At 38.5% G+C, this 12509-nt stretch overlaps 1 protein-coding gene across 1 annotated transcript in view; it reads left to right on the top strand.

Moving 5' to 3' along the window:
* The window catches only part of LOC124620111 (WD repeat-containing protein on Y chromosome), a 480275-nt gene that overhangs the window by 283028 nt on the left and 184738 nt on the right, over positions 1 to 12509 (top strand). Inside the window, exon 12 of the mRNA XM_047146781.1 lies at positions 3668 to 3752. Coding sequence (XP_047002737.1) covers positions 3668 to 3752 — 85 coding nt within the window. The remainder of the gene's footprint in view (positions 1 to 3667; positions 3753 to 12509) is intronic.

The raw sequence follows: 12509 nt of genomic DNA, 5'->3' as shown, positions 1-12509 counted from the left end.
GTCCTACTCAGGAATGATAGAGGGGGGGGGGGGGGGGGGGGGGGGTGCATCCAGCATTTACTGGATACTAAGGGCAGATAGGCAGACCTGACAAAAGCTGTCCTATACTGTGAGGACAGGGTCACCAAGAAGGGGATTGACCTGTACCATAGGAAAATGGGAATTAAGAGGGGCATACCTACCAAAACAGAAGAAGGAAGTGCGCTCTTTGGCTCAACCCATATGTAAGGTATAGGCACTGTTCCTAAATGGAAAAGGACAGTATTGTGGCAGAAGTCACACATGTTGCAGAAATTATTCTGGTAAATTTGAATTCTGTATTCCACTAGCATTATTATGTTTTCTGTTTATGAGTGTCAGAAAGAACAATTTCGTTTTCCCAGAGTTCCTCTAGACTACAAGCCACTGTAGGTAATGAAACTATTATGTACTAAAGAAAAACTAGTACAGAGAATTAGAATGAAAAAGAAATAATTAAGTGTCTATGACACCTGGAGCTTGTCATTGGAAATCAAGAATGTTGTCCGCATGATTCCTAGATATAAAAGTACTAACTCCAGCATTAGTTGAAAGGCTCAGATAGTTATTATCAGAACAATAAAGAAGAGCTAAACAAAGAGAAATTTGTTGCTATTGCTAATTTTCCTACTCATCACAAAAAAAGCTTAAATCATTTTTTGCATTAACTCTATTTTATAGAAAGTGTTGTAGCTGCCAAGCTTTGAATGCTTCATGCTTGTGTGAACCAGGAATGTCAGGATAATTTTGATGAGATAAAAGGATGGTTGTGTCAAGGTCAGATATTGGTCAGATTAGATTTGTCACTCCCTTTTTGTATTATGACAGACAGGAGTGAGTTGGTTTGGGTGCTCATTCATTTCAGGAAGTCGAATTTGATGGTGTTATTGAACATAGATCTCTTGCATTTGCTAATAAAGTGTTGCAGAGGTGTGAAAAGACATACACTGTGACTGAGAAAGAGCTTTTGGCTGTATATTTGGTGTTCAACAAGTTTAAAAACTATCTACTAGGTCACAAATTCATCATTTATGCTGATCACAAAGCTTTATGTTATTCCCAGGTGTGCAAGCTGTTACATAACAGAATTACTCATTGGGCCTCGTTTTTACAGCAGTTCAATTATGAAATCAGATACATTAAGGTCACATATAATGTAGTTGCCGATGCTTTGTCTAGGCTAACTTTAGGGAGTGAATCATGTAACAACTTAGGAGAAGGAGAGAAAGAATTTAAAATTATGTACTTGAGAGATGTGAAAGAGGAAAAAGTGATCTTGAAAATTTGCAAAGACATTTGCAGGTGTCAAAATCATAATAAAAATTGGAAATTGGTTAAGAGCATGTTGGATAAGAAAGGAGGAGAGAAGATGGAACAATATTATAATGTACACGAGAGTATTTCATTCAGGAGACATTATACTTACTCAGATGATTGGAAGCTATGTTGGCTGGAAGAATGTACTGATACTTTAATTACCTACACACATGAGAATTTTGGTCATTGTGTATCACCAAATCAAAAGATTCAGGAAAACATCTATTTTAATAACATAGGAAGGAGAATCAAGATGAAGTTTGTCAGCTGTGACAGATCTCAAAGAGTGAAGGTAAGTAACCAGACAAATAGAGGCCAAATGCAAAACATTCTGCCAAATAGTAACCTAGATCTCATATTTGTGGACGTTTATAGACCTTTGCCTAAGTCTAAGAATGGTTTTTGTTATATTTTTGTGGTGATCAATGTATTTTTGAAGTTCATAAAGCTGTTTCGTTTTAAGAAATCTACTAGTATGAAAATCGTCTCTTAGCTTGAAAACACTTATTTTAAACGGGTGGGTATTCCTAAAACAATTTTATCTGAGAATGGTTCTCAGTTTACATCACAAGCTTGTAAAGATTTTGTTGATCACACAAAAAAGTAAGGCATATTCTACCCTCAGTGTACCATCTATTGAGTAACCCTGCAGGAAGATATATGAGAGAAATTGGAAGACTGTTTAGAACATATTGTATGAGAGTTGCCCAGAAAGTAATGCATCACATTTTTTTTCTCCAGCAATTCTTTATTGAACATAATGAGAATTATACACATGAAACAATGGTGTTATATCTGCACACACTATTTTTCCACATAGTCTCCATCCCATTCCGCAGCCTTCCTCAGCACAAAACAAGGGCATGAGTGCCCTGTCAGTATCAATCCTTGTCCTGTTGGCAAATCCAGTGCACACAGCTGTATAAATCACCTCCTCATTGTCTTCAAAATGTCTACCAACTGCTGAGTCATAATGCATCTGTCCTCACAAATGACAACATCAGCTTCCTGTAACATGTCAGGTGTGACAGCCATGGATGGCCTCCTCAACTGCTGCAAATCATGGAGGCCTGCCTTCTGATGATCTCACCCTCGGTGTCAAGCACCTAACTGTACTTCGGTCAACAGCAGATTCTCCATAGACTTTGCACAAGCATTTTTGAGTATTCCCAACAGTTTCTTTCTCTGCAGTGAGAAATTGAACAATAACGTGTTGCTTGTACTGTAAATCATGTACAGACGCCGATTTGAAACTGTCCTGCAGCTATGCTATCTGTCGGAAGTGACAGAAACTTGGTGCACTCACTCAGGAGTCTTCAAATAACACATACATAACGCTTTGCATTCGTAGCATTGTTTTTGGGTGAGAAAAAGTGTGTGGTGCATCACATACTGGGCAACACTCGTAGTAAGAACCATACCAGTTGGACAGATTATGTCAGTGATTTTGAGGATATTATGAACAGCTTACAACATTCTTGAATAGCTTCTTCACCATTTGAAATCATGTTTAATTGCAGACCAGCTAACTTGATTTCTGAGAAAGTTGAGTTTCCTCCATGTAAAATCCTGTCATTGCAAGAGAGGGAAGAGTGTTTCATGTAGATTATGAAAAAGCAGGGAAACAGGAGAAAGGGACATGATAGTAAAGGCAGATTTTCTAGGTTTGAGGTAGGAGATCTTGTATTGGTGAAAGCCAAAGAGAAATCTAAAGTGTTGAGATCTGACATAAAGAAATTTTTCAGTATTGATGTAGGACCAATCAAATTCTTGAAAATCTGCATCCTAATGCATACAGACTTGTGTATTGTAAATCTAAGAAGTTGTTTGGATTATGCAATATCACTGAACTGAAAGCTCATAGATGTGATCTGTAAGTATCTAAACTCATTTTTCCTTTCTTTTTCCATTGCCAGGAATGTAGTATGCAAGATGATGTGATTTCTAAAGTTCTGTTTTATCTATTGACTGCAATTAAATCTATGACAAAGTATGTTTGGAGGACGATACAAGTATATAATTATGTTTTGTAGTAGATTTGTGCTTTAGAATTTGGTACATATATTCCATGATACTAATTGAGTAGATGCTTTTATAATTTGAAATGCATTAAATATCTAATAACAAATTATCATTCTTTGTACTGTACAAATTAGAAATAGTATCTTAGTATATATGTATCACCTTACTAGCTCATTTTCTCACTGCATTTAGTTCTGTTTATTAAAGTTTCATACATGAACACTTTTTTATCCCTTCTGACATAAACCCTGTAAACTTTTTTTTTCTTTTTTTTATATGAGCAGAGCATATGCTGTGTGATATGAGGGAGGTACTGACCAGCATACTTGCCGGCCGGTATGGCCGTGCGGTTCTAGGCACTTCAGTTTGGATCTGCGCAACTGCTACGGTCACAGGTTCGAATCCCGCCTCAGGCATGGATGTGTGTGTTGTCTTTAGGTTAGTTAGGTTTAAGTAGTTCTAAGTTCTAGGGAACTGATGACCTCAGATGTTGAGTCCCATAGTTCTCAGAGCCATTTGAACCATTTTAACAGCATACTTAGTACATTAGTACACAAAACAATGTTGCAGGATTTTATGTAACTTCATGAAAGGAAGTAACCTATCCATTGGCACATGTGATGAGAAATCTAGGGAGGAAACTGAAAGATGTGGGTTAATCCACTCCCACGCTGCTGTATGACTGTAACCTTGCTGGTTTAGCAAACTTACAAGAGATCATACATAGGTGCTGAGACTTTTAAATTGTTAGTCAAGAAATTATCCTGTATAAAGAATTCATGGTACTATTTTTTTTATATTTTTTTTTATTTTTTTATATCATTTGTAAATGAATCTTCTAGGCCTCTTTGTATGTAGGTTAGTTTGTATGAACAATTAGCAAATAGTGTGGAGGACATTTATGAATATAGACAGTATAACAACATGTCCCCCCCATGAACCATGGACCGAACCGTTGGTGGGGAGGCTTGTGTGCCTCAATGATACAGATAGCCGTACCATAGGTGCAACCACAATGGAGGGGTATCTGTGAGAAGCCAGACAAACGTGTGGTTCCTGAAGAGGGGCAGCAGCCTTTTCAGCAGTTGCATGGGCAACAGTCTGGATGATTGACTGATCTGGCCTTGTAACGCTAACCAAAACGGCCTTGCTGTTGTGGTACTGTGAACGGCTGAAAGCAAGGGGAAACTACAGCCATAATTTTTCCCGAGGACATGCAGCTTTACTGTATGATTAAATGATGATGGCATCCTCTTGGGTAAAATATTCCAGAGGTAAAATAGTGCCCCATTCAGATCTCCGGCCAGGGACTACTCAAGAGGACGTTATCAAGAGAAAGAAAACTGGCGTTCTACGGATTGGAGCGTGGAATGTCAGATCCCTTAATCGGGCAGGTAGGTTAGAAAATTTAAAAAGGGAAATGGATAGGTTAATGTTAGATATAGTGGGAGTTGGTGAAGTTTGATGGCAGGAGGAACAAGACTTTTGGTCAGGTGAAAACAGGGTTATAAATACAAAATCAAATAGGGGTAATGCAGGATTAGGTTTAATAATGAATAAAAAAAATAGGACTGTGGGTAAGTTACTACAAACAGCATAGTGAACGCATTATTGTGGCCAAGATAGATACAATGCCAACTAGCTCTGCAGATGATGAAGAAATTGATGAAATGTATGATGAGATAAAAGAAATTATTCAGGTAGTGATGGGAGATGAAAATTTAATAGTCATGGCTGATTGGAATTCAAGAGTAGGAAAAGGAAGAGAAGGAAATGTAGTAGGAGAATGTGGATTAGGGCTAAAATATGAAAGAGGAAGCCGCCTGATAGAATTTTGCACAGAGCGTAACTTAATCATAGCTAACACTTGGTTTAAGAATCATGAAAGAAGGTTGTATACACGGAAGAACCCTGGAGATACTGAAAGGTTTCAGATAGATTATATAATGGTAAGACAGAGATTTAGGAACCAGGTTTTTAGCTGTAAGACATTTCCAGGGGCAGATGTGGACTCTGACCACAATCTATTGGTTATGACCTGTAGATTAAAACTGAAGAAACTGCAAAAAGGTGGGAATTTAAGGAGATGGGACCTGAATAAACTGACTAAACCAGAGGTTGTACAGAGTTTCATGGAGAGCATAAGGGAACAATTGACAGGAATGGGGGAAAGAAATACAGTAGATGAAGAATGGGTAGCTTTGAGGGATGAAATAGTGAAGGCAGCAGAGGATCAAGTAGGTAAAAAGACGAGGGCTGGTAGAAATCCTTGGGTAACAGAAGAGATACTGAACTTAATTGGCGAAAGGAGAAAATACAAAAATGCAGTAAATGAAGCAGGCAAAATGGAATACTAACGTCTCAAAAATGAGACAGGAAGTGCAAACTGGCTAAGCAGGGATGGCTAGAGGACAGATGTCAGGATGTAGAGGCTTATCTCATGAGGGGTAAGATAGATACTGCCTAAAGGAAATTTAAAGAGACCTTTGGAGAAAGGAGAACTACTTGCATGAATATCAAGAGCTCAGATGGAAAGCCAGTTCCAAGTAAAGAAGTGAAGGCAGAAAGGTGGAAGGAATACATAGAGGGTCTATACTGGGGCAATCTTCTTGAGAACAACAAGAGGATGTAGTTGAAGATGAAATGGGAGATATGATACTGCATGAAGAGTTTGACAGAGCACTGAAAGACCTAAGTCAAAACAAGGCCCTGGGAGTAGACAACATTCCATTAGAACTATTGACAGCCTTGGGAGAGCCAGTCCTGACAAAACTCTACCATCTGGTGAGCAAGATGTATGAGACAGGCGAAATTCCCTCGGACTTCAAGAAGAATAGAATAGTTCCAATCCCAAAGAAAGCAGGTGTTGACAGATGTGTAAATTACCAAACTATCAGTTTAATAAGTCACAGCTGCAAAATACTAACGAGAATTCTTTTCAGACGAATGGAAAAACTGGTAGATGCCGACCTCGGGGAAGATCAGTTTGGATTCCGTAGAAATGTTGGAACACGTGAGGCAATACTGACCATATGACTTATCTTAGAAGAAAGATTAAGGAAAGGCAAACCTACATTTCTAGCATTTGTAGACTTAGAGAAATCTTTTGACAATGTTGATTGGAATACTCTCTTTGAAATTCTGAAGGTGGCATGGGTAAAATACAGGGAGCGAAAGGCTATTTACAATTTGTGTAGAAACCATATGGCAGTTATAAGAGTCGAGTGACATGAAAAGGAAGCAGTGGTTCGGAAGGGAGCTTTTAGTCTCTCCCCGATGCTATTCAATCTGTATATTGAGCAAGCAGTAAATGAAACAAAAGAAAAGTTTGGAGTAGGCATTAAAATCCATGGAGAAGAAATAAAAACTTTGAGGTTCCCCAATGACATTGTATTTCTGTCAGAGACAGCAAAGGACTTGGAAGAGCAGTTGAATGGAATGGACAGTGTCTTGAAAGGAGGGTATAAGATGAACATCAACAAAAGCAATGGCAAGGAAAGTGTTTCTGAAGAAGAGAAATTTGTTAACATCAAGTATTGAATTAAGTGTCATGAAGTCATTTCTGAAAGTATTTGTATGGAGTGTAGCCATGTATGGAAGTGAAACATGGATGATAAATAGTTTAGACTAGAAGAGAATAGAAGCTTTCAAAATGTGGTGCTACAGAAGAATGCTGAAGATTAGATGGGTAGATCACATAACTAATGAGGAGGTATTGAATAGAATTGGGGAAAATTGGAATTTGTGACATAACTTGACTAGAAGAAGGGATCGGTTTGTAGGACATGTTCTGAGGCATCAAGGGATCACCAATTTAGTATTGGAGGGCAGCGTTGAGGGTAAAAATCATAGAGGGAGACCAAGAGATGAATGCACTAAGCAGATCCAGAAGGATGTAGGGTGCAGTAGGTACTGGGAGATGAAGAGGCTTGCACAGGATACAGTAGCATGGAGAGCTGCATCAAACCAGTCTCAGGACTGAAGACCACAAGAACAACAACAACATGTCTGATTTCACACACTGATTTTTATCCTCAAGCTGCTCCATTTTGCCATCATTCAAAGCTATTTATGACTCTGATTACCTGTATTTATCCTGAATGCTGGAATATTGTATCTCATTGGAACTTGAGCTGTGGCTAAACTTATGCCTAACTCTGTTTTTGGCACCCTGGTCAACACGACTGTGTGTGTACTGAAGGAGAACATGCAATTATTGATTGAGGCTAGATGCTTAATACAGTTGCTCTTTATGTATGATTATGAATTTTATTCATTTTGTTGTGATAAAACATTTTTTGCTGGTGTATACCCCATGTGGTTTGGATTTGTGGGTCAGTCCCCACATCATAAGCTTAGGCCCCAATATTTTTTCATTATTTTGTCCTTTCATTAGTCAACATATCCTTGAATACTCTGTTTTATGTGGCTGATTGATTTTGTGTTATATTTGTGCTCATGACTGAGTATATTCTTCTGGTCTGTACCTGTTGCTATTAATTTTTTTGAGTCGGCTCACTCATCATACATTTAGGCTCTGAATTTTTTTTTCTTCTCATATGAAGGTTTTGAAGGTGTGCCTTTACAGATGTAAACTTGCACTTTGTAATTCTAGTGATTTACATTGTCTCTGCAGTTATTTCTATAGTTTAGTGTTGCAATGTTGTAATTTTGACTTTGTATCATTTGTCTTGTGACAGACTGCTCCACAGATCTAAAAATCTGAATGCTATGTTCTGTATAAATTATGACTTGCATAGTAGATATTTTTCTTACATTTTCTCTAATATTTTGTGTATCAGATACTTTTATACATCTGTGTTCTATCTTTTGGCATCATGTAGTATGCCATTTGGCAAACATTGTAAACAAATTGATTCCAAATTTTGTGATGGGGATATTGTAAAGAGACATCCTCCTCTATCCGTACTTTTCCTCAACAAAAGTATTCAAAACCAGAACTAATTTTCGATTTTGAACAGGTCAATATTATCTCAGCTGTTTTTCTAAACAAAATTCATATGATTTTGTGCATGATGTGTTATATTTCAAGCTAAAATCTATAAAAAAGTTACTTTATTTTCTTTGTTACTATTGATATGTACTAGCTCTGCCTGTAAAGTTAAAATTATATATTTTTTGGAAACATTTGAAATTCCAAAATATTTGACACACTTAAAATTTCTGTTATTACTTACACAATTTGATGCTATTTATTACGTTTGTTTCTTGATTCATTTATAAAATAATAATATAAAGTATTAGAAATTCATTTGTCAAGAAAGACTGTAAACCCTTTGCAATACTATTATTACCAAGAATAAAGGAGTGGCAGGCATGCCTCCCATGTGATTGGATGTGTTTTTGTATTTTGTAAGAACAATGTAATTTTGACTTTGTCAGTGTGCAAATTCAAAGAAAGTGTGATATCATAAAATGTGACACAAATAAATTATCATGCAAACAAAAACCCTGCATGGGCTTCCTTTAGAGTTACGTCAATTGGAACCATGAGAATATAAATATGAAAATTTCAGCTTCAAGAAGTGACCCTTAGACATGAAGAGAAATGAAGATAAGTAAAAAATTTATTGTAAATCTTAGTCTTCTCAAAACTAATTAAAATAGATAACCATAAAGACAGTTGTGATAAGCACCACCTCCCATATTCTGTGAAAGCAAAGCTGACTCATTGTCAAAAGGATTGCTGATCTCTTCTGGTGCTGTAATTGTCATAATCAAAATATGTGATGGACCAGGATTAGATAGTTCACTAATTTCAATAGAAGAAAAGAAAACAATTAGCAGTGCATAATTTACATATGCATCTACATCTACATCTACACTTTTCAAACCATTGTGAGGTGCATGGCAGAGAGTATGTCCTAATGTACCAGTTGTGTGGGTTCTTCCTGTTCCATTTACATATGGAACATTTGAAGAATGATTGTTTGAATGCCTCTGTCCATGTGGTCATTATTCTAATTTTATTCTCACTATCTTATGTGAACAGGCTTAGGGGGTTGTTGTATATTCATAGAGCCAGTTCTTGAAACTTTCTTAACAGACATTCTTGGAATAGCTTTCGTCTGTCTCCAAGTCATCCAGTTCAGTTCCTTCGGTATCTCTATGACACTCTCCCACAGATAAAACAAACCAGTGCACAGTTGCATTGCCCTTCTCTGTATATCTTCAACATCCCCTGTTAGTCCTATATGGTAGGGGTCCTACAAATTTGAGCAATATTCTAGTTGCATGATGGATTTGTAAGCAATCTTCTTTGTAGACTGCTTGTGCTTCCCCATTGTTCTACCAATAAACTGAAATTAATGACCTGATTTACCTAAAACTGAGCCTATGTGATCATTCCATTTCATATCCTTATGAAGTCCTATACCCATGTATTTTTGTAGGCTGGCTGTGACTCAATGATATTCTAGTTATAGGCTATCACATTTTTTTCATTTCGTGAAGTGCACAGTTTTACATTTCTGAGCATTTTAAGTAAGCTGCCAATCTTTGAACCTCTTTGAAATCTTATCAAGACCTGACTGAATATTTATGCAACTTCTCTCAGACTGAACTTCATCATAGATAATTGCGTGATCTGCAAAAAGTTGCAACTTACTATAATTGTGTCTGCAAGGTCATTAATACACAACACGAACAGCAAGAGTCTCAACACACTACCATGGTGCACATCTGAAATTACTTCTATATCTGATGAAGGCTCTCCATCCAAGATTTTGCATCCTTCCTACCAAAAAGTCCTCTATCAAGTCACAGATTTAGCCTCATACACCATATGACTGAGCTACTGACCATAAATGTGGGCATGGTACTGAGTCAAATGCTTTTCAGAAATCAAGAAATATCCTATATATCTGACTGTCTTGATCCAAGGTTTTCACTATTTTATGTGATAAGAGTGCAAGATCTGTTTCACATGATCAATGTTTTCAGAACCCTTGGCATTGATGTCATTCTGTTCAAGATACCTCTTTATGTTTGAGATCAGAATGTGTTCTAAAATTCTACAATAAAATGTCATCGATATTGGACAGTAGTTTTGTAGATCACTTCTGCTACCCTTCTTATAGATGGGTGTGGCCTGTGCTTTCTTTCCAAGAACTGGAAATGGTTTTTTGTTCAAGAAATCTACAATAGATTATAGTTAGAAGAAGGGCTACCTCAGTTGAAAATTAGTTATAAAATCCGTTAGGGATTCCATTGGGCCCTGGAGCTTTGTTCAGTTTCAATAATTTCAGCTGTTTCTCAACATAATTGACATTAATAACTATTTCATTCATCTTTTCAGTGATACAAGGATTAAATTGGGGCAATTCTCCTAGGTTTTCCTTTGTAAAGGAACATTTGAAAATGAAGTTAAGCATTTCAGCTTTTGCTTTGCTACCCTCAGTTTCAGTTCCTATCTCATATACTAGTGACTGTACACTAACTTTGGTGCCACTAACAGCCTTTACATACAACCAGAATTTGTTTGGGTTTTGTGATATATGATATGACAATATTCTGCTTTGTTAGTCATTGATGACATTATGAGGTTACTGTCTTGAGAGACAAATGTGTTTCATTCAGCATCTCCCTGTCTATAGCTGTATGCTTTGTTTTACATCTATTATGCAGTGATCTGTGTTTCTTTGGATGTTTCTTTACAGTGACTGTATACCATTGAGAGTCCCTCCCATTATGAACTATTCTGCTGGCTACATATCTGTCCAGTGCCTGGTCAACTACTCTTTTCAGCTTGAGCAGCAGTTCCTCTACATGCTCCTGCCCTGTGTTGAAAGTTTCAACTTCCTCACTGAAATATGACATTACTGATTTTTTTATATAGTTTGCTGAATGTATATATCTGTCTGCTTGTTATAGTTGTTCTTTTTGGTTTGGTAATCATTGTGGCCATCACTGCACTGTGGTCACTGATACCAGTTTTGATACTGATATCCTCAAAGAGGTCAGGTCTATTTGCTGCCATTAGACACAATATATTTTCATCATGAGTAGGGTAACTATCTGTTGTAGGTATTTTATAGAAAAGGGATTTAGTAGTGTTTCATGGGACACCTTATTATGCCTGTCACTAACAAAGCCGTAATTTTCCAAATTAATTGTTGGATGATTGAAGTCTGCATTGATGATTACAATATGATAGAGGAATTTACATACACGTGAACTGACGTTTTCTCTAAAGTTTTCAGTTACATGAGGAGATGAGGTGGATGGGTAATAGAAGAATTCCATTATCATTTTCTGACAGTCCCTGATACTAAGTCTAGTCCACACAATCTCACATGCAGCTTCAGTACCTAATTATAAAGAATGTAGCAACCAGCCATGGAAACATACACTCCTGGAAATGGAAAAAAGAACACATTGACACCGGTGTGTCAGACCCACCATACTTGCTCCGGACACTGCGAGAGGGCTGTACAAGCAATGATCACACGCACGGCACAGCGGACACACCAGGAACCGCGGTGTTGGCCGTCGAATGGCGCTAGCTGCGCAGCATTTGTGCACCGCCGCCGTCAGTGTCAGCCAGTTTGCCGTGGCATACGGAGCTCCATCGCAGTCTTTAACACTGGTAGCATGCCACGACAGCGTGGACGTGAACCGTATGTGCAGTTGACGGACTTTGAGCGAGGGCGTATAGTGGGCATGCGGGAGGCCGGGTGGACGTACCGCCGAATTGCTCAACACGTGGGGCGTGAGGTCTCCACAGTACATCGATGTTGTCGCCAGTGGTCGGCGGAAGGTGCACGTGCCCGTCGACCTGGGACCGGACCGCAGCGACGCACGGATGCACGCCAAGACCGTAGGATCCTACGCAGTGCCGTAGGGGACCGCACCGCCACTTCCCAGCAAATTAGGGACACTGTTGCTCCTGGGGTATCGGCGAGGACCATTCGCAACCGTCTCCATGAAGCTGGGCTACGGTCCCGCACACCGTTAGGCCGTCTTCCGCTCACGCCCCAACATCGTGCAGCCCGCCTCCAGTGGTGTCGCGACAGGCGTGAATGGAGGGACGAATGGAGACGTGTCGTCTTCAGCGATGAGAGTCGCTTCTGCCTTGGTGCCAATGATGGTCGTATGCGTGTTTGGCGCCGTGCAGGTGAGCGCCACAATCA

Source organism: Schistocerca americana, chromosome 6, assembly GCF_021461395.2.
Source record: "Schistocerca americana isolate TAMUIC-IGC-003095 chromosome 6, iqSchAmer2.1, whole genome shotgun sequence".
Taxonomy (NCBI): domain Eukaryota; kingdom Metazoa; phylum Arthropoda; class Insecta; order Orthoptera; family Acrididae; genus Schistocerca; species Schistocerca americana.
The sequence above is the reverse complement of the archived record's forward strand: the minus strand, read 5'-3'. Positions and strand labels throughout refer to the sequence as shown.